This window comes from Lynx canadensis, chromosome B1 (assembly GCF_007474595.2).
Source record: "Lynx canadensis isolate LIC74 chromosome B1, mLynCan4.pri.v2, whole genome shotgun sequence".
Lineage (NCBI taxonomy): Eukaryota > Metazoa > Chordata > Mammalia > Carnivora > Felidae > Lynx > Lynx canadensis.
The window spans coordinates 115,375,286-115,397,765 of NC_044306.2; the positions used below are offsets into that span (position 1 = coordinate 115,375,286).

Consider the following 22,480-nt stretch of genomic DNA (forward strand, 5'->3'; position numbering starts at 1 on the left):
CTCTCTCTCTCTCTCTCTCTCTCTCTCTTTCTCTCTCTCTCAAAAATAAACATTAACAAATTTTTAAAAAGAATCTTTTAGGGACAGTAGCTCAGTTGGTTAAACATCCACTCTTGATTTTGGCTCGGGTGACGATCGAGGTTCGTGAGATCTAGCCCCATTGGGCTCTGCACTGACAGCACAAATTCTGCTTGGATTCTCTCTCTCTCTCCCTCTCTCTCTGCCCCTCCCCTGCTTGTGCTCTGTCTCTCTCTCTCTCAAAATAAATAAATAAACTTAAAAAAAAAAAGAATCTTTTAAAAGCTCTTTACATTTTGCTTCCTCTTATTACCTCTGAAGTAAACATTTTCAAGGAGAGTTTTTTGCTCTAGTTTGACTTACTTGGGGGCTTTAAGATGAATCAGAACGTACAAAATTACATAAAACCTAATTTGTATAATCTACTGTATTTGTCATTTAAGTTTTCTGCCTCAACTCATTTCAGGATTTTGTTTTTAAATCCAAAACAAAAGGTTATTTTTTCTTGACTCATAAAGTATATCCTATGAAGAGTGATGTCTGCAGCATCACTTTAACTCAAGATAAGCTGTGGGGTTTTTTTTTTTCAGGCAGTATACTCTGATATGAGATGGAAAAGATGGTTACACATCAAGGAATGAGTTAATCATTAATTTATAATGAATCTGAAAATGTGTATTAGGTGTTTTCAAAATGATCCGAGCTGACAAGTTGAAGAAGTTACATATAACTGCAATGCAATAAAATCATTTATTCAGAAGGCTCACTCTAACCTGTAAAAGATACATATCATTTAGTAATTTTTTTCATACATAATATGAAATGTTAGAGTTTAATACTATACTTCTATAAATACTTGGTTTTAAATTTCTTGACTTGGCCCTGAATATGGGGTATTGAAATCTAATGTTTGTCAGCTTCTCCACTAAACTTTTCTGATTTTCAGTTTCCTTATCTGTAAGTTTCCTTTTCCAAAAGGAACTTTTGTCAGTAAATATGCCTACTTTTTTGTTGTTGTTTAAGTCTATTGGAGTAGAGTAGGCAAAAGGGCAATCTTACCTACAGGTTTTCGAACTATAAAGCAGACCTGCCTGTTAGAAATACTATATGAGTGGGGTGCCTGGGTGGCTCAGTTGGTTAGGCATCTGACTTTGGCTCAAGTCATGATCTCATGGTTCATGAGTTCGAGCCCCGCATCAGGCTCTCTGTGCCGACAGCTCAGACCCTGGAGCCTGCTTCGGATTCTGTCTGTCTGTCTGTCTGTCTCTGCCTCTCCCCTGTTCGTTCATTCTCTCTCTCTCTCTCTCTCTCTCTCTCTCTCTCTCTCTCTCTCTCTTAAAAAGTAAGTAAACATTAAGCATTTTTTTTCTTAAAAAGAAATACAATGTGAGTCACAAATGCAACTCATATATAGAATTTTAAATTTTCTAGTGGCCATGTCAGGGGTACCTGGGTGGCTCAGTCAGTTGACCATCTGACTTCAGCTTAGGTCATGATCTCATAGCTGGTGAGTTCGAGTCCCATGTCAGGCTCTGTGCTGACAGCTTGGAGCCTGGAGCCTGCTGCAGATTCTGTGTCTCTCTCTCTCTCTCTCTTAAAAATAAATAAAAACATTTTTTAAAAAATCTAGTAGCCACATCAGAAAAATAAAGAGACAGAGGTAAAATTAATTTTAGTAGTAGCTTTATTTAATGCAGTGTAGCCAAAATGTTACTTCAATGTGTAATCAGTATTAAAAAAGGGATACTAAGATTTTTCCCATTCTTTCTTTCACATTGTTTGAAATTCAGTATGTATTTCACACTTACAACACTTACAGACTCATTTAAGGGCTCAAAATCCAGTGACTAATGGCTACCACTTTGGGCAGTGCAGCTCTATAGATTAGCTTTAGTGCTTATATTACAGTGTAAATACCACATTTATACACTCATGGAAAATGACTTGAATTTCCTAATAAACTTTAGCTCAATTAGAATTTTTGTGTTAGTAGCTGAACACAAAATAATATATTTGTTGTATTCTTTTTCTTTTCATTTCTGAAAAACTCTAAAGCAAATTTTGTAGAAAAATGAGGATCCCACAGACTTAAATTTAGTCCTTTCACCTTTTAAAACACCCAGTTTTAAGCAGAGACTATTTTTACACTTATGACACTTAACTAAAATCAGAGATGGCTTGGTGGGACAAAATTTGCACAGAAACTTATTGTTTTGTAAATGATTCACACCTGATCTTAAAACAAAAATCAGTTTATTTAAACTAAAATAAGGCACATTATTTTCATAGTTACTTAAGTGTGAAAGGTGCCTTTGCAGTATGGAATTATTAGGTTTAGGGCTGTTGCCTTTGTCCCTGTAGAATTGTGCACCATGCCTTTGTAGTGTGACCATGTAAACAGCTCATCCATACTACCCTTCTGGGTAGCTGTGGGACTTTCCTGACCATGACCCCGTGCAGGCTCCAGCCACCTCCTACCCCAAGAAGAGCTGTGGTCATCCAGTTTGTTGGGCCCCAGACATTCTTCCTGTCCCATTGGACATTCTGAGTGCCACAAAGAGATCTTCTGGCCCTCTGAAACTGGGTGATAGATGCTGCCGTGGTGGCCACGGGAAGACTTCCCTTCCTTTTTGGGTCTGCCTGGGCAGAGCCTTTTTAATCAACATGTCCCCAGACCAGCACCAAAAGGCCTGATAGAATCTGTTTAGGAATAATGGTTGATGAGGTTCAGAGGAGAATTTCTGGGAATTCACTCACCCCAAAGCAGTGCACTCTGTCTTGTTCTGGAGCTCCTGGAGTTGCCTTATTCTGTCCTTTGCTATCGCCCATTGTCATCACTCAGCCTTGTCACTGGCTTACAGAGGGAAGCGTCGCCTGCTGCCCCTGCTCCAAGCTCTCTGTGACTGTCCAAAGAAGGCTCTTGCTCTGACTTCTTGCCCAGCCACACTGACTTGTTTACTTCCGTTATTTCCCAGTGAGCTACACAAATACTACTTTTGACAAGCTGATTAATTTCCAGCTTATTAATAATATTATTATGCAGTGATTGTTAAAGCTCTTCTGTCTTTGAAAAGGGCAGTGTTTTTTGTTTTTTGTTTTTTTTAAGTTTTATTTATTTAAGTAACTTCTACACCCAGTATGGAGCTCAAACTCATGACCCTGAGATCAAGAGTCACATGCTCTTCCTACTGAGCACTCCGTGTACCCTAGGGCAGTAGTTTTTAATCTGTAGTCCTTGTCCTCCCCTATGCATACAGTGCAACCTCCTGCCACAATCCGGTGATGGGTGATTGTGTCTGTGTATAAAAACACTTATACACAGCTTTCTTCACATCTGTGTCTGTGATCCAGAAAATGTTTATGAACCATTGGAATCTTTCTCTACCCCATGTCCTTCCACTGTAAAATTTTATATACGTGTACGCACTCCATAGAACCTGCAGTCATAGAGCTAGTGGTCTGGGCAGGCTCATCTTGTCTCTCCTGTGTCCTTAGAATTCAGTGATCCTTTCTTTCATTAAGGCCTTTTACTTCTGAATTAGCCTAGCCACTCTCTGGCCTTACTTGTAATATTTCACCACTAGCACAGTAAATCTCAAACCTGTTTGTTTTGTTCTTTGGTTTGTTTGCTAATCTTGAACAACTGTAGTTGTTTCTCACTATTTTCAAAGGACAATCTTAACATGGACAAAGGGCAATCTTTAACACAAATAATAAAGGCAGGCACTCAGAGGATTAGGGATGTAGTGGAGGAGGTATGAAATCAGTCAAATAATAGGATGTTGCAACTTCACATAATTAGAAGTCATTTTATCTTTTACTCTGATCTTCTCTCAGCTTCCAGCCTCAACCCTAGTCCCTCTATCTAGAGCCTCCAGTGTGGGTCCCCTTTTGGCTCCGAGAATGAATTATTCTTTTTTGTTGCCATTCTTTTTAGCTGTTCATGGTGAAAAGGTCAGCTCTTTGGGATAAGACAACTCAGTATTTGATCCACGTTCAACCATTCACAGGCTAGCCTGTGTGACCTGGGGCAAAACTTAAGTCTTTCTGAGCCTTGGGTTTGTGTCCTCATTTGAAAATGGGGAAATAAACTTGAGCACAGGTATAAAAGCATAGCTCATAGTTCCAAGAATATAGTAAATACTCAGTGAATGTCTCTTCCTTTGTCTTTCTCACTCATGCATCTGGGTTTTAGCTGTTGCAACCTGTACTTTCTCTCTTTTTAATGATCTTTCTTTGATTCATTTCATTTCTACCATGTTTATTTCATACAGCATTCAGTGCATTAGTGACTAATAAATGGTAAGACAATTATGACTCTCTAGTCACCCTATAGGGTCAGATTATTAAATTAAAATAAAGCTTAAGGTTGGACATAACCTTGTAATAGAAGAGTTGCACTTAAATATAAGATGATAGGCCAAAATCGGACATGTTGATGTTGGAGAGAAAACCAAATATTTTTTAAAATTTCTTCAAAATAAATGTATTTGGACCCTCAACTCTGTTTAGTGATTGTCCTCCTCCATTCCTAAAGCCATGACCCTGTAGTTAATGTAGGCCTTTCCTTGCATGTAGTTCTCCCCAATTTCCCTGATATTAGGAAGAGGGAAGGGGAAGATGTGCTAATCCTAACCCTTGTCCCTTCCCTGCTGAACTGCAACACCTGTCAATTCTGATACGTGTGAGTAACATACTCTTGACATTGGCCCCTGGATAAAAAAAGAAAAGAGGAGAAAAACACAAAACTTAACTGAACCTCGGAACATTATTGTGTGATCAGAATAACTAAAACACCAAATAATGTTTGTGAAGACACTTCCTTTTTATCTGCTAAAGATTAAATTGGTAATAATGTTTTGTAAACAAGAGAAACAATGAGGTTAAATGGGTTATCTTTGTCTTAACGGATGATATAGGTCTGGCAGCACCCTGAGCTTATCATAGTTGTCTCTCCCCTCTCCTTCTCTCCCACTCTCCCTGTTGACTTGAGGGAAAAGAGATTAGGAGGTAAGCTTGAAGCGATCACATGAGCCCTTAAAAAGCCAAAAGGTTTCTCCACTGCATAGAAGAGGAAGTCAGAGATTCAAAACAAGAAACATTTGATGCACCATTGCTGGCTTTAAAATGGAGGGCATACATTGTTAGGGAATGTGAGTGGTCCCCACCTGACAGCTAGCAAGGGAATGGGGACAGCCACAAGGAACTGAAGTCTATTGAACATGGAAATGATCTTGCAGAACCTCCAGACAGGAATTCAGCCCAGCCAATACCCTGTGATTCCCTGAGCAGAGAACCCAGTCATACCATGCTGGAATCCTTCCCCGTGGAAACCATGAGATAATGAATCGTTATATATCATCAAGCTACTAATAAATTTGTGGTAATTTTTTATGCGGCAGTAGAACATGCAAGGATTAATCCCTGTTTGAAATGTAGAGGTGCAGATTCTTTCTTGAAAGGGGTTGACTTCTTAGTGTTGAAATGCCTCATTCAGACAATTAGAAGTATAAGAAATAGGTATTGACTGGCTGTGCTTTGCCAGGACTTGCACTAGATGCTGGGGATAAGTCACCATGGTATGACCTCTAGTGAGAAAAAACAGATACACAAATAGTAACAGTACAGTATAATAAATACATGAAGAGTCCGGTCCAAGGGGCTGTAAGTGCAGTGCAGACGATGAGTGTGACTGAGGGAGTTGAAGAAGGCTTCTTAGCATCAAAGGGTACAAATCTGTATTCCCAGCTACTGTAAATCAAGAATCCCTTTGGTGAAAATAATTCAAAATTGATGAAAGAGCACAAGTCTGGCGTTCTGTACTGACTTGAATTAAAGGAGTCAAAGGAATTTAAAAATTTTTAAACATCATTTAAAAGGATGTGGCATATATTATTTTTGTTTGTTTGCCTCCCACATTTCTCTTGATTCGGTACATTCAGAATCCTAGCAAACAAGAGGGGGAAAAACGAGAGCTTAGTATATCGTGGAAACATTCCATATTATAATCCATGAGTCATTTTCTCTCTGAATTCAACTTAACTGACATAATACTCTTCACTTTATTACCATTGATCGTCGACAATCCACTCTTTCTGTAGTACAAGTCTGAGTGCTGTAGGCAGCATTCTCAAAGTGTAGTCTGAGGAGCCTTGGGGCTCCCTGGGATAGGGGGTCCATAAAGTCATTATCCTCATGATAGCACTAGCACATTACTTGTCTTTTCCATCGTGTTGACGTGTTGACGTTTGCACTGATGGTGCAGGAGCAGTGGTGGGTGTTAGCTCCAAATAGTACCAGTAATAGCACAAGTAATTCAAATTATTGAATTCTGTACCACAGCACTCTCCCAAGAAAAAAATTGCCACTGTCACCTAGGATGAAGCAGCAAAAATTACTAATTTTACTAAATCTTGACCCTCGAATGCATAACCTGACAAACTATGGCTCTTCCAGCTTTGGTAGTCGGCAGATATTTTCTCACAAATGAGCAAAGTGGCTCTCTCTTTAGTGAAAACAATCGACAGCATTTGTTGCCAGTGGTAAAATTTGAGCTTTCAAGCAAAAGTTAGAATTTTAGAAAATTTGTATCCATTACTGTGGGCCACATAGCTTCCCAAATCCTTAAAGGTTTCTGATGAGAGCAGTGGTGATATTAATGCGATTTTTATATTGTGTAATGAAATGTTTCAACTCAGTCAACCCGTATTTGCCAAATGACCAATGGGTAATGTAACAAAATCATGCAGGGTTAAATTTAAATAAAATGCAAGATAGATCAGTGGATTTTAATGTAAGGTAGGAAAAGTATCTAGGTATAGTTTTTGATTCTACATTGCAGATGGCCTTTCAGAAACTACCACTTGTCAAGTTTTAGTATAGTATCAAAGAAGTTCCAGAATAATCTCAAAAACTACGAAAATAATACTCCTCTTTCAACAACACATCTGTGCAAAGTCGGGTTTTCTTCATATGCTTCAACCAAAATAACATATCAAGATGGAAATTTGAGTGCAAAAGCAGTTAAGAGAATCCAGTTGTCATCAGTAAACCAGATGTTAAAGAGATTTGCAAAAAAAATGTAAAACTATGCCACCCGTGTATTTTTGTTTATAAAACAGTCACTTTTTAGAAGAATACTTTTTGTTAACATGCTACAAACATAAGTTTGTTGTTTTTAAATGAATTAATATTTAAAAATTTTTCATTTTAATTTCTAATGTGATAAGTGTTTGTAGATAAACCCACACAAACAAAAGCTCAACAGGATCCTCAGTGGATTTGAAGAGTGTTAAGTGCCCTGAGAGAAAAAAGGTTTGAGAACTACTGTAAGAGATTTTTCATTTATTTTATTTTATTTTTTATTTATTATTTTTTTTTCTTATTAAAGATAATTTATTGTCGAATTAGTTTCCATAAAACACCCAGTGCTCATCCCAACAGGTGCCCTCCTCAATGCCCATCACCCATGTAAGAGCTTTTTCAAATGAATGGGCTAAAATTGTATTATCTATTAAATTACAGTCTAAAAAGGGAAACAAAGCAAGCACATAGCAAACCTACGTGTACATGAATGCTACGGCAGATCTAAGCCAGTCTAAATTCTAAAATATACCATGTCTTAGCGATGAGCAATTTAAACATTTGGGAGTCGGAGTAATTCATTTAATCGGCCTCTTTTTCCTTTCTTCTTTCCTTTATCCATTCCATAAATATTTATTGAGCATATATTATGTGAATTATTCATTAATCCATGCCTTAATTCTATGAGGTATCATTCGACCCACTTTGTATATGAGGAAACAGATTCTGAATAATTAAGTGAATTACCTAAGTGTAGTGCCCAAGTGAATATGAATGGGATGTGAATTCTCTGCCTCCACTGCCCATGTACTTGAATATTAAACTATATTATTACTCATCTCTTCCACTTGGAAGCCAGAGAATGCTAGGACTGTCCGCTTTTGGTTCCCTGGGATACAAGCTGCGGACTTCAGAGTCACCAACCAGGGTTCCAGTCCTGAGGTTAACATCCTGTGTGATCTTGTACAAGTTCCTTACCCTCACAGAACCTTGGTTTTCTTCTCGGTTAAACAAAAATCATAACACTTAACTTAGGGGTGATTCCAAGACAAAATGATATAATATATAGAAATCACCACTATTTGGAGAACTAGGAAAATAGTAGCTGCAGACCTGCTGATGACACCATTATTCTCCACGTGGGTGGTTGTTCCTGTCCAGATGCTTCGTTGCAGGCCGCACTCATCTGGCGGGGTAGTTTGCAACCGAGATGGAGAGAGAAGCCGAGGAGCAAGCCGTGTGGAACAAGAAGAGCAGGGACTTGGGTGTCAAACTAATGCCAGCACAAGTCCTTTCTCAGCTAATTATTGCTTAACTCTGTGTCTGAAAGAACTCTGCCTTCCCCTCTATAAACATAGAGGTGAAACTGCCCACTTATGTGGATGAGTGCCAGAGAATATACAGACATGGCCGTAATGACTAGCACTTAACTGGGTGTCTAATCCATATTAATTCCTTCCCCTACGACACGTTCCTTCTGCTCTTCGGAAAACATTCTGGGTGTCCAATAGAGAGACCGTCCCTTTGCCTCCAGACTCGGGCTCAAGAATATTTGTCCTGCGAACCTTAGAACTTACCAATTCCTGCTCAGGAAGTCTTCAGAGCCCAGGCCCTAACTGTTACCTTAAAAAGCTGCTGCATCACAGCCAGCAGTGGTCTTAGATTTGAAAGCCACATCAGACAGAAATCAGGTGTTTAGCTTTGGTGGAGCTTAGGAGATTTCCAGTGCAAAAAATGTTACTTTTGAGGTCTAGTCGATGCAAGAAAACCATTGTATCCTTCCTTTTGGAGTAAATTAAATCTGCTCCTCTGTGGGAAAGCTTGAGAAGCTCAGCTTTTCAGAAGAGGAGGGGAAGACACAATATAAAATTACATGGCTTCTGTTCCACGAGGACCAGATTTCTTGAGTTTAATAAAAAGTAAAATCGCACCATAAAAATTGAGGCCAGATGAAATGCCTCATCTTAGTAAGTTGGTGGAATGTTAATATTCTCTGGATTTGGTTATTACCAGCAGGATCGTTGATAAAATGCACAGCCAATCGAAATGGAACTCAAGGCCTTTATGCACAGCCAGGTCTTGCACTATGGGTTTAGTCGAAATCTGGGGATGTGCAGAATGGGGACAAGCTACTAGACCAGCAGGTTTCTCCCCCAATTCCTGCTCTTACCAGCAGGCCCACGGCTTTAGCCAGGAGGGCGCTGAACCCCTTTTTAGTCCTTCCCAGAACCACATCCTCGGAGGCTGACAACATTCATGGGAGCTTGAGTTACTGCCAGCGGTGAGTGTGTCATTTCTGGGAACGCTGCTTTGGGGGTGGCTCTCAGGATCCCTAAGTGGCACCCACTTCGTGTCCACAGGAGGTGTGGGTTTTATTGGCTATGATGCCAAAGAGGTCCTTACCTGCAAGGACCAGCCTGGGTGGCAGCCAAGCTAGCTTCCTTGGAATGTTTTCCAGTCCTGGAGAGAAAGGCGCCAGTTGAGTCTCTGCAGCTCTGACCACTTCTCCTGAGGTGCCTCTTTGTCTGGTGTGATTCCTGTGCCTGGGACAGAGACCACACAGTCATTTCATCTATGTCACATACTGTCAGGTATGGCCCAGATGGTCAACTCAGTGTCCAAGATTTTATGAACTTGGCTCTTCGGGGAAGCTGCATGGTGTGCTGGTAATGAACGTGGCCCCTAGAGCCAGACTTGCTGCATTTGAACCTAGCTTTGCCACTTATTAGCTCTGTCCCCTTGGGAAAGTTCCTTAACTTCACTATGCTTTAGTTTCCTCACCTGTAAAAGAAGGATAATAATAGTACCTGCTTTAAAGGTACTATAAAATGCTTAGCACACAGTAAGCACTTGTGTTAGTTGCATAATAATTATTATGCACTAGGTAGGTAGCATGGCCTGGTAGTTTTCCAAGCTTGGGAAAAGACTGCAGGCTGCCTACTGATAGCCATGTGTAGGTGCAGAGTGTAGGTGAGAAAGTTGTCTTCTAGAGTCTCCCCACGCCCCTTATATTTTCTTTCCCTTTTTTGGTACCTTCTCTTAACATCTTTCTTACCTGTCTTTTGTTCACCAGCCTGAGAGTAAAGAATATGTAGTTGGAAGATCAGAGTCTGTGTCCTGGGTCAGCCACTTACTGCCATGTGAGCCTAGACAAGTTTCTGAACCTCTCTGAGCAGCAGTGGAAGATTCAGGATGTCTCAAGGTCGCCAGGTTATCTCATAAAGATGGGATTAATAGTGGGTGCTGTTACCCCGGGATAATGAAACAAAGGACACACATTGAAAATACGTGGTGATTTTCCACTGGAAACTAAGACTTTACCTGTGAATGTACCTATGTACCAATGAATGTACCTGTGAATGCGCTTGACTGTACCTACGAAAGAAAAAAGAGTCAATGTGATTTTTACCCTTCATCTCTACCTTACAGGGAGATGTGTCGTGGGGAAAAGCACCAGAGTGGGAGTCAGGAGACCTGGGTTCTGTTCAGTGAGGTCCTGGGTACACAGTACCCAGTATAGAGTGGGAGCCGGGAAGATGGTGTTTCTCTACTACTTGATTCCACTGTATGTAGTGACCCAGGGGTTTCCATTCCCTTTTTATGCATTGCTACCCTGTATCACTGCAGTTGTGTAGTGAGCAAGGTTGTATTATTAGAAGTGCTGACAATAGTCGTGGCTTGATCATCCATTTCCTGGGGCCTCCATTTCTCAGCTTCTCGTCTTAGAAAATACGAATCTTAAAATGAAATTTTGGTTTCTTACAGCTTTAATGTGATATGAAGGCATATAATTAGATACACACTGGCTTTCCTATCACCCAGTTCCTTTTCTTCATAGTACTTGCTGCCGTCTTTTTTGTTTTGGTTTTGTTTTTTTTACGTATTTTTTCTTTGTCTCCAATACTCCCATCCCACTCCCATCCCACTCCCACCTAGAAAGGAAGCTGAGTAAGAATAGGGACCTTGTCTCTCTTGACCTTCAGTGCTAGAAGAGCGCTTGGCACATTTTAGGTGTTTAACCAATATACACATATGCCCTCATATACAGGTATAACCGCGCATTATAATATAGTTACATAAAATTGTCCTTTTGACTAGCTAGTCAAATGGTTGTTCCTCCCCTATTCCCCACTACAACATACACCACACTGGTATTTGGAGATTAGAGGACTAGAATTAAGAATGGTTATATTGTCTGTCTTCAAACTTACACAGAGTACCACTGCCTGGGTTCTTGCCTTGTGTGTACATATAGTATCAGAGAACAAGAACTCCTCCTATCAGAGGAAGCCCACAGTTTAGGGCTGTGGACACGTGATCAGGCTGGTGATGTCTAGCATAGGGGTTGGATCCGTTTATATACATAGTGGAGGTGGTCAGCAGGAGGCAAAATACAAACCTCAGAATTGTGCTCACACATATTATTGAGATTTCATATTGCTTTTATTATTTGGCCACAAAAATGGACATAATCCTTGTTGGCTTTAACACACCTACTAGTACTGCTTTCACTATCCATCTTGCAAAATATAAGACAAGGCCAGAGCTTAAATTAAAATCCTCAGCTTCTTATCTTCTTCCCACAGGAAAGCAAATCTGTGTTGAAAACCGTAAAATTAAGAGGAGAGCAAGGATAGCATAATTTAGCAAAAATTCATGGCACCAGATTCTGAGCTATATGACTGGAGGGATAGGTCAGACATTAAGAAGATGCTGCCTGCTAATGCAGGTTCCTTAAGGTGGTGCTCTGGAAATAAGAAAGGCATGCAAAATATATGTATTTCCAGAAGATTTCTGCAACGCTTACTCTTTATAAGCACTCCAAGAAAATACCTTTGTAGATTGCTTGGCAATTATGCTTCTTATGAGACTTTTGAAATGAGACTCAAAGCAGTTTAGTGGAGTTGAAATGTATTCATTTTAGCATTTGAGTGTTGAGATTTTTGTTTCCATTTTAAAAAGGGTTTGTAATGATATCCTTCTATCCCCACCCCCACCCCACCTCCTGTAGCATTCTAAATTCCTTGTATTTAAGAAGCTCATTCTGTGTATTTGGCAAACTGCATCATTAACACTTGAAAAGCATTGAAACATTTTTTTAACCTTTCACACATTTATATGCATAGATGTCTGTGCTGAGGTATATAGAGAAAAGGCATGGGGCTTTGATAATGGTGCTCTATTTAATAAATGCCCAGGGCTATACGAGCTGTGCAAGTTCTGCCATTAGACGGGAGCTGATCATACAGGGAAAATCTAGTATGGAAATTATGTCATTGTCTAAAAAAGGGTGATTTTTCCCCCCTTTTTTTTTAATAAGTTTTTTTGGGTGGAGGTTGTAATGATAGGGTATAGAAAATTAGTATTACTAGCTGTAAAGAGAATTAAGTGTTACTAGGATAATTGTTCCTAATTTTCCTGAGGGTAGTCCTTCCCGTTGGAGCCACATACTTTTTATATCTAATTTGTAAAACAAACAAAAACACCAAATTTAAAATTAGTGTGTATGTCAGCAAGTGTGTTATAGGGCTCTCAACCATTCAACATGGACCCACATTTTAAGCAGTTTATACTGTGCAGTTGTCAGGTAGTTCCTCAATATATATATTTTTTAATATAGATATTTGCTTCTGGGGAAACAGATTTCACATGTATTTTAGTTTATAGCACAGTAAAAATCTCACTGATTCAAACTGGTAAAGACCTGTCTGAACTAGTTACTTAGTGAATATTCAAAATTCATTGTATTTTATTTCTCTTAAATCACAAGTTACTTATTACTGTAGTGTTTGTAAAAATTGAGATCTTCCTGGGACTGCTGTAATTAATGGATAAGTTTAAAACCAGAAACATATTTTGCATGTATATAATTGCATCGAGTTTACTTTCTTTTTTCAAGGGCAGGGGGAGGCAGTGTAGAGTTTATCAAAAGCAATCTCCCTAATCAGGTTAAGTCTTGTTTACATTACTTGCTTAGTAAGCACTTCCTTTGGTGGTGGGGGGATTAAACTTAAAACAAATAAAGAGATCCCAGATTTCAAATTGATACAGCCCAAAAAATAACCTGAATCTTTAAAAATATTATTGTTATGTAATTTTAGACTTCCAAATTCAATAATAAAATTTATTTTTAAGCTAATATAAGACATATAAAATGTTAACAATTTAAAGTGTTCTTTCAGGCCACATTTCCCATTATGCAGTTAAACTCAAGATTAGAAATTCCCTTTTATCAGTCAAAACTTGTAGAAACTAGAGAACCTGAAGACGAACCGAGTAGTGCTAAAGCATAATGAATGGATGGTCATATTTGATTGACAAAGCTATAAGACATGAAAAAAAATGGTGTAATGTGGTTCTGTAAGATGTACAAACTGTAGACTTACAAATTATATACACTAAGGGGATATCAGTACAGAAAATTTATATTGATTGGGTTGTTTAAAAATTTGACCTTCAAATTGGTAATATTCATTTATTTGTTTATTGAACAGTTTTTTGAGTGCCTTTTTATTGCAGACATATGTAATGAATAAAAAAGAGTTTATAAAACATTTGTGACTTTTGCTCCAGTAACTCCGGGTTGAACAGTTGAACATAACCTGAGGAGATAATCCAGAAGGTGATAAATATGTATGCACAGAAATTTATGTAATATGAAATAATAACCTAAGTCTCATAGGTGCTGATTGAATAACTGATAGTATATGATACCCATATACTTGAGTATTTAACATGGAAAAATTCTGAAGGTGTAATGAGTACAGCAGATGAGTTCAATTTTTCAGGTCTAGCGATGATTCTTGGGTTGTGCTAATGCCCAGTTACTGCTATTTTGTGACTGTTTCTTTGGGAGAGGTGTTCCTATTCACTGTTGACCTTGTGGTTACTTTGCAGTCAAATAAGGTGCCTGTGGTGCAGCCATCACACGCGGTCCATCCTCTCACCCCCCTTATCACGTACAGCGACGAGCACTTTTCTCCAGGATCACACCCCTCACACCTCCCTTCAGATGTCAACTCCAAACAAGGTGAGAGCCCCTGCCTTCCTGGGCCTTTCTCGATAAGTGAGGAGCCACATCTCATCAGACCAAGTACCTGTACAGGTGCCTTTGCTGTATGTCACTGGGTGGATCAAAATACATTTGTTTGGTAGGAGTTTTTTTAAAAGATTTGTTGTTACTACTTTTATTTTTCAGGATTAAAAAACAGAAGAAGAAAAACATAAAAGGGTTATTTTCAAAGTGACAGCTTTGAAAATCTAGAATCCACCATATAAACCAATATATTGTACAGATATACTAAAAATTCAGTGCTTGGTGCCCCCTACAGTATTCATTTATTGCAGTTGTAGGTGTTGATGGTAGTGTTAGAAAAATGTTAGAAAACAGACAGCATAGGAGATTTTTACTTTGAATGTTGTCTTTTTCATCCTTTTGTGATTTCTTTTGGTTTTAGTCCTTATTATGTTTTATCCTCTTTTTGTTATTTACCAGCACCAACTTAGATATTAATAATAATTAAAGTATAAAACCATCTCTGTTAAAGTCAAAGTAACATGAATCCTGTTTTGCTTCTCTACATTATTACCCAGTTCTGCTTCTATATTGTTTATAGAAGAACACATAGCATAAGAAGTTTGAAAAATCAAAATGCCCAGGTTTTTTTTTTAATTTTTTATATTTGTTTATTTTTGAGAGAGAGACTGAGCACAAGTGGGGGAAGGGCAAAGAGAGAGGGAGACACAAAATCTGAAGCAGGCTCCAGGCTCTGAGCTGTCAGCACAGAGCCCAATGCGGGGCTCGAACTCATGAGCCGCAAGATCATGACCTGAGCCAAAGTCAGACACTCAACCAGCTGAGCCACCCAGGCACTCTCAGAATTCCCAGTTTCTAACCTGGTGGGTGTTGGTATGAGTTGGTTGTAGGACTTAGAGCTCAGGTTCTGCAGGCCTTCTGGTCCATTCTGCTTAGAGCATACGTTGAAGATGAATTTGTTTGCCTTTCCTCTTTCCATGTACATACACACTTGGACCTCAACAGGATCTTTAGAAATTCAAAATAAAAGATCCTATAAAACTGTGTGAAAACAGAGAATGTAAAGATGTAAAATCTGCCATCACCGGCATTTCACCCTTTTTTCCAGCCTTATCTTTGAACTATAGTGGGCAAGAAAAGTTAGTAAGTGTAGAAAAAGAGTGGAGTTCAGAGGCTGGGTGTTTTTTCCACTACTGTGAACTCTTGTAGGTTACATCCTCAATGCCTTCATTCCCATCCATTGTTAAAACTGCTTATTTGAGGACTTAGTCACTGTCAGACTTTGGCTTGAGTGGAGCTTTGTACCCTTTACCTAGGAAATGTAAGAATCACCTATGCAGATGTTTCCGGGTTTGCCTTGGTTTTATTCCTCATTTCCAGTCCTTCCTCTACTTCCTTTTATCAAGGACCTCCAAGGAGTAAGAAACATCAAGACAGGTCTGAGGATGTATGGTGAGATGGGTATTTTAGGAAGAAGGTGCAGTTTGAGAGGGAAGATCAAGAGTGTGACCTTGGTCATGGTGGTGATTTCAGGTGCCTTATAGACATCTGGAGGGAGAGAGAAGGTAGGTAATTTATAGGTCACCATCTCGGAGTGATATCTGTGCTAGAGATGCATATCTGGGAGCCATGAAGCTATAAATGACAGTTAAAGATAGATATAAAAGCCTCAAACAAGCTATTGGCTCAAAGAATCCAATAGTGTGATTTATTTGGTTTTTAACTATTTATTTAACAATTACATGGTGCTTCCTATGTCCTAGGCCCTATTCTAATCACTTTGAAACACACTTATTTAAAAAAAATAACACATTATGGTTCAGAAGTTTTTTCTTCCAAGAATCCTAGGACAGTTCTATTTTTTAAAAAGACAAATTTATGACTGGCTACCAGTTACATTTGTATTTTGTTTCCATCTCTTCTACTGCCCTACCTTGTTTTGTCTTACTAATTGTAATTTATATCATTGCTTTAAAAAAAAATTTTTTTTAAACAAACTCTCCAGAACTAGATAAAGAACAAGTGGGCATGATCAGAAAATTGCATTTTCTCTGAAGTTCTTATTTTGTCCCCAAATTTGTGATTTTTGCATTCTACTCTGCATACAGTGTTTGTTTTTTTTCTTAATATAAAGTTTTTTTGTTTGTTTTGCTACTTTTTTGTGAGCAAAGAGTTTATATACCTTGTCACCATTTCTCTCTGGGGATATGTAACATTGGTTTAAAAAGAACTAATTTACGTGATTTGGGGTTTGTATCATTCCACTTGGTCACATTCATCACCAAAAAATAAGTAAAAAGCTCACTAGGTCTCTTGCTTTTATTCTCTTTGTCTTCTACTGCCAGTCTTTTTAGTTATATCATGTAGCTAAATTAGTTAGAACATGGTGGTACTGAGGCCAGAGTTGCTAATTTCAAAACTATTGGGAGGCTGGTTAGTTTTATTTAAAAAATAATAATAATAAATACAAAAGTATTATGTCCATGCTTTAACCATAGATAGAACTATCCAATAAACATATACTGTAGCAGAACTCATTCTCATTTGTAGGAAAATAACTTTAGGTTCGTTTCACAGTAGGAAACACATTCAGTTTTACCTTTCTCTCACTGTGTTGGTGTGGGGTATGTGTGTGGGTATAGGTTGTAGGTGTGGGAAAGGGAAAGGAAGCTGATACCAGTCATTTTCTTCTCATTATGTCTTACGAAAACGTTGGAAAGAAAGAGCTTTTAGGAAATGTTGGCTTTACATATCTGTCTTTGTATTACCCATTGTATCCTTATAAGTAACCACACTCACATAGCACTTAACACTGTGTACCAAGCATTTTTCTGTTTTACATATATTCATGCATTTATTCCTCACAACAACCCCTATTCCATTTTTATACTGATTTTATTTTTTTTAAGTTTATTTCTTTTGAGAGAGAGAGAGTGCGCGTGCATGAGCCGCGGCAGGGCGGAGAGGAGGAGAAAGGATCCCAAGCAGCCTCCACGCTATAAGCCCAGAGCCCAATTTGGGGCCTGATCGTACGAACCATGAGCTCATGATGACCTGACCCGAAATCAAGAGTCAGATGCCCAACCAACTGAGCTACCCAGGCGCCTCTATACTGATTTTAAAGAACAATAACAAATAGCTTCCTCAAAGATAAGTAGCTAGTGAGTGGCATAATTGATGATCCAGGGGCACCTGGGTGGCTCAGTCAGTTAAGCATATGACTTTGGCTCCGGTCATGATCTCATGGTTCATGGGTTCAAGCCCTGCATTGAGCTCCACACTAACAGCATGGAGCCTGCCTGGGATTCTCTCTCTCACTCTCCCACTGCCCCTCCGCTACTTGTGCTTTCTCTCTCTCGCTCAAAAGAAATAAACTTAAAAAAAAAAAAAAAAAGGAATTAATAGATCCATATGAGTTTGATTCCAGAATCATTTCATCTGTAATTGTCAGAGTTACTTATAAAAGCTTAAAAATCCTTAAGGCTAAGGGCGCCTGGGTGGCTCACTCTGTTAAGTAGCTGACTTCGGCTCAGTTCATGATCTGGTAGTGTCTGGGTTCAAGGCCAGAGTTGGGTTCTGCTCTGATGGCTCAGAACCTGGAGACTGCTTCAGATTCTGTGTCTGCCTCTCCCTCTGCCCCTCCCCTGCTCACACTCCGTGTCTCTCTCTCTCTCTCTCTGTCTCTATCTCAAAAATAAACATTAAAAAGAAAATCATTAAGGCTATGCTGTGTATAGCCTCTCCTTCACATAGTATTTAGTAAATATTAGTTAAATGAATGATGTGAAATGTGTCTTCAGTAGCATAGCAGTTGGTGGAGGTCCACTTCTAGGATCCTAACATGACAATAGGCTGTGTAGAAAACACAGATCCATTTTCTGTTCATGTAATGGCCTAAGCCACACCATGTGCTTGTTGGTATAATGGTTGGCAAAATTGTTGGTAATATTGACGAATGAAGAATGGGTCTGTTTAAACACTACTAGTTCATTTGTTCAGTCATTCAAAAGTATTTATTGAGAACCTCCTCTGGAGACCACCATAGTTTGGAACATAGATTGGTAAAACATGGTCTCTTTTTTCCAAGCAGTATATAAGCTCACACAGAAAAATCATTGGCACAAACTAACTATAAAACAAAATGAAGACCATCTTAAGTACCCTGTTACAAGTACAAATAAAACATTATAGATTCAAACAAGGAAGAAAGATATCTCAGAGCTATAGACATTAGAAGGAGGGGTATTTGAAGTATGAGTGGAAACAGTCAAACTAAATATCCAACATAGGAACTAGCATGTAGCAAGTGCTAAGTAAATGGTGGTTTCCCCCTTTCTCCTTGGAGCAGTAAAACCAAATCAACCTAGTTTGTATTGTGTTCGTTTGCATCACTCCTGCTACTACAGAATCACTGATGCAGCATTCTAAGTGTGCCTGGAACGTGGACGAGAGCGGAGAGCAGGGTTTAGGCTTGTCTTCTTAGATGTGTGATGACATCAGCAAGTTACGCATGGCTGTGTCCCAGGGGTAAAAGTCCAGGACAATACATATTTTGTAGGTACCTTAACCGGATGCCTAAACAGTCACTTAATCATCCCACACCTTGGTTTCCCCATTTGCAAAACAAAGGATTAAAGTGGACAATTCTGATAGTCTGTAACCTCTAGTCATGATTTTCAAGCTCAAATTTCCACGAAGGTTCCAGAGCTCCTATGAGTTAGTCTGATTTTTCTTTTTAAACTGAGCAGTCCCGCTACAGACCCTAATATCTGGGGAGGTTTCTGGATCTTGGGGGTGGGGGGGCAGCATGTTGGAGAAACTCCCCAGTGAATCCGATGTCACGAATCATCACTGTAGGCTCCCTTAGATTCACCCCACTGCCTGAACTTCCTCAGGCCCAAGAAAAAAAAAATCCCAGAGTATGAAATTTGGGGTCCACTGTGACCCATAAGCAGTGGTATTTCTAGCCAAAAAGGGGAGGGATTTGAGACAATCTTTTAAAAACAGCAAAAATGAGATAATCTCATGTAAGCTGTTGAGGGATTAAAAACCTTCTTCCTACTTGCTTCCTATGAGAGTTGAGAAATAGTTTATCCTAACTTCAGAGTCAAATTAACATCCACTTTGAAGGCAACACTTAACTCATTCCCATATGTTCAAGACCTTAAATATCTTTTAAGACCCAAATGAAACTCATAGGCATTTTAAACAGTAAAAACAGAATAATTAAAGAGCATCTTTCATGTGCTCACCTAATTTCACATGTTGGTCTGAACATAACCGTTGAATGCATATCTGGGTGTTAAATGTGGAAACGTGTGCTTATATATGGAAGTGGGCTTCTTAGGCCAGATGAACTATATAAAGAAACTTTTGTGGCTTTTTTCCTAATCAGAATCACTTTCCCCAAAATGCACCGAATCTTAGGTTTTTATGTTTTGCATTTTTATGCATGTGTCCCTTCTTTTCTACACCCAAGGTAGAATATAAACAAAGAGATGTCATTTGGGACTGGGATTAGGTATAATCTTTAGGTGGTTTTTACAGTTATAGGGCAGTGTACCCCAGGGACTGTGAGCTCAAGAAACAATTTGGTGGCATTCTCATTTTCTGTGGAATACAACTAATCCAGAACAGCTTGACCTTGGAGCCCAGAGGACTCAACTTGATGAAGAGCTTAGTTGGAGCTGAAGTGGCAGAGACCAAATGAATCATATCAAGTGTGACCATTATGGGGCTGAAGATGATTCCTAATTAATCTTTGATCCTCCGAGGTATCACATTTCCCAAATCTATGTGTCCGTAAGGGAGCCAATGGAAATATGAAAGTGGCAATTTACCTAATCCTTGAGCGCCATGGCAGGCCATCTACTTAGGAAGGCTGTCATTTTCCATTCTACACAAAAACAATTGTCTACCATTTTCCTAACCAAAGTGAAATAATGAGGGCAAACTAAAAAATTTAAAAATCTGATTATGGTCACACAGAGCATACTTACTCTTTCAAGAGTTCCTCAGGATGTCCTATCTTAAGACGTGATTTCTCACATTTTGAAATCTTGAGAAAAGCTAACAAACAGACTTCAATTAAATGCATCCGGTAAACATTGTTTGGTGCTAGACCTTAAGTATTAATGGCATAAAGTACTTTATTGCTTTTCTGTTATCCTTATAGTCAAATGTTCTGTGAATCTGAGACTCTACTCCTTCATTGTTCTTTTGAACAGGCATGTCCAGACATCCTCCAGCTCCTGAGATCCCTACCTTTTATCCCCTGTCTCCAGGTGGTGTTGGACAGATTACCCCACCTCTTGGCTGGTAAGATCCTTCCTGCAACCTTCAGTCAGGCATTTGAACACATGTTTTTCTTTCCATTCATGGAAATTAGCTTTATGAATGATAACACTTGCAGAGTTGAAGAAATTTCACATCAACAAGCAAGGTGCTAACTTTATTTCATTTCAATTTGAAAGATTGAAAAACATACAGACTTTGAAATGGATTGAATGCCTTTGCTAATATGTGTAGAAAATGACTATGTAGCATTTGCTTTGAAGCTTATAGGTTTATGGATTCAATTTGTGGCTTTGGGCACTTGCTATGCCTGTACAGAGTGCTCAGTGTGGTTTTTCTTGTCTAGTTTTTTATGAACAACTTATTTTTGAAACAAACTTAGAGACATTGCTTATAAAATGAGCAGGTGAAGTAAATGACAAATAACTAGAAATTCAAAACTACAAAAGCATCGTTTGAATGTTAATAAAGTAAGCACCAGTTTGAGTTCAGACAAGTGAAAAACTGATGTGTGGACTTTCTTTTTTCAGAATGCAAACACTTTGTTTTCTTGTTTATGTCTAAAAAAATTCTTACTGCTGTTTTCAAAAATTTTTAAATTATAAAGGTAAAGGAGAGGAAATATATTTTTGGAAGAAAGGCTTAGTGTAGCCTATTTTTATCATCTTACTATTAGCACACAGCTTCCCCCCACCCTTTCTTCATTTATCCTCTCCCCACTGCTCTCTCCACAGAAACACTGCGCCAGCTTTAGGAAATGGACCCTCTCCTTTCTTGATCTGGTCCTCTATCCCCAAGGCCCCCTATCCTTGCCCCAGTCTCCCTACCTCGACACCCTTATGTTCTCTTCTTCAGCAAGAAGTTGTCATCCTGCCATGGAAATTCCAGCTGTCTGTCTGTCTGTCTGTCTCTATTTAGCACTAAATCTCTCAGTCAATAACTGTTTAACTGATTATGCATACACCTTCAAACCTACATCAATTACTCTGTCTGAACTTACTACTTAGGGGCAATAATCCTGTGCTGAGTGGTAGCTGGAAATACAGATGGTGTAAATGAGAAATGTGAGATGTGGGAAAAAACGAGAGAGATGGAATTCTCACAGTGGAGAGGGAATAATTCCAATTAATTGATCTTATATTTCTTGACTGTAGCATGAGTATACAAAAGTGTAGGGGGAGTGTAATGCTTTTAAAATGTTTATTCATTTTTATATCAATTTCATTCCCTTCCCTCGTTCCTTCCCTGAAGTTCTCAAAACTCTGAAAGGAGTACTCCCCATTCTCACAGTTCCGTTACACTCCGTAGACATTTGTTACATGCCTGTTTTGTTCAGAGCATCAGTGGGGCTGGGAGAGAGAAAGGGGTGAAGGGTAATTCATGGGCTGGTTTGTTTTTAAAGTTGAGGGTGGGAGCTCTTCAAGGTAAATGATGCTTTGATCAGGTGGAGGTTAAGAAGGGAAGCCATTGGATAACTGAAGAAATGCCGTGGTCTGTAATACCCCAACACAGTTCTTTTGAAGCCCTCCCTCTTCTCCCCTCATCAAACTCTTATTGCTGGTTGGTAACTCATGTTTTGTCATTGATGGGTTCCTTTCTTCTGTGACCTCAGGCAAGGTCAGCCTGTATATCCCATCACGGGAGGATTCAGGCAACCCTACCCATCCTCACTGTCAGTCGACACTTCCATGTCCAGGTAGGTGGAGGCGGAAACTGGGCCCAGGACAAGTTGCTCTTCCTGCGCTTGCATTGTGTGCGCCTCTGCTTGCCTCTCGGTTGGCTAGGAGGGTGCATACCTCAGCCACGTGTCTGTCTGTGCAGTGTGCCTGGCTCCCACACTAGATGTCGCAGAGACTCCTGGGTAGGAGCCAAACGCTGCACCCCACCAGCACAGCCACACCCCTCAGGGAGATGGACTCGGCCACACCACACTGTGCGTCCCGAAGAATTTACTGCCTCCTGACTGTGGGATGTGAAATGTCCTGAAAGCAGACATTATAAGAAGAGCTTGTTTGATTCAAAATATTCCGGGAGTGGGGGAAGGGGGAA

The 22,480-nt window shown here is 39.3% G+C and overlaps 1 protein-coding gene across 4 annotated transcripts in view; it reads left to right on the forward strand.

Moving 5' to 3' along the window:
- LEF1 (lymphoid enhancer binding factor 1) overlaps positions 1 to 22,480 on the forward strand; it is a 122,032-nt gene that overhangs the window by 71,561 nt on the left and 27,991 nt on the right. For all 4 annotated transcript variants that reach the window (XM_030313292.1, XM_030313293.1, XM_030313294.1 and 1 more), the window contains exons 4-6: positions 13,999 to 14,131; positions 20,365 to 20,455; positions 22,044 to 22,127. In XM_030313292.1, coding sequence (XP_030169152.1) covers positions 13,999 to 14,131; positions 20,365 to 20,455; positions 22,044 to 22,127 — 308 coding nt within the window. The remainder of the gene's footprint in view (positions 1 to 13,998; positions 14,132 to 20,364; positions 20,456 to 22,043; positions 22,128 to 22,480) is intronic.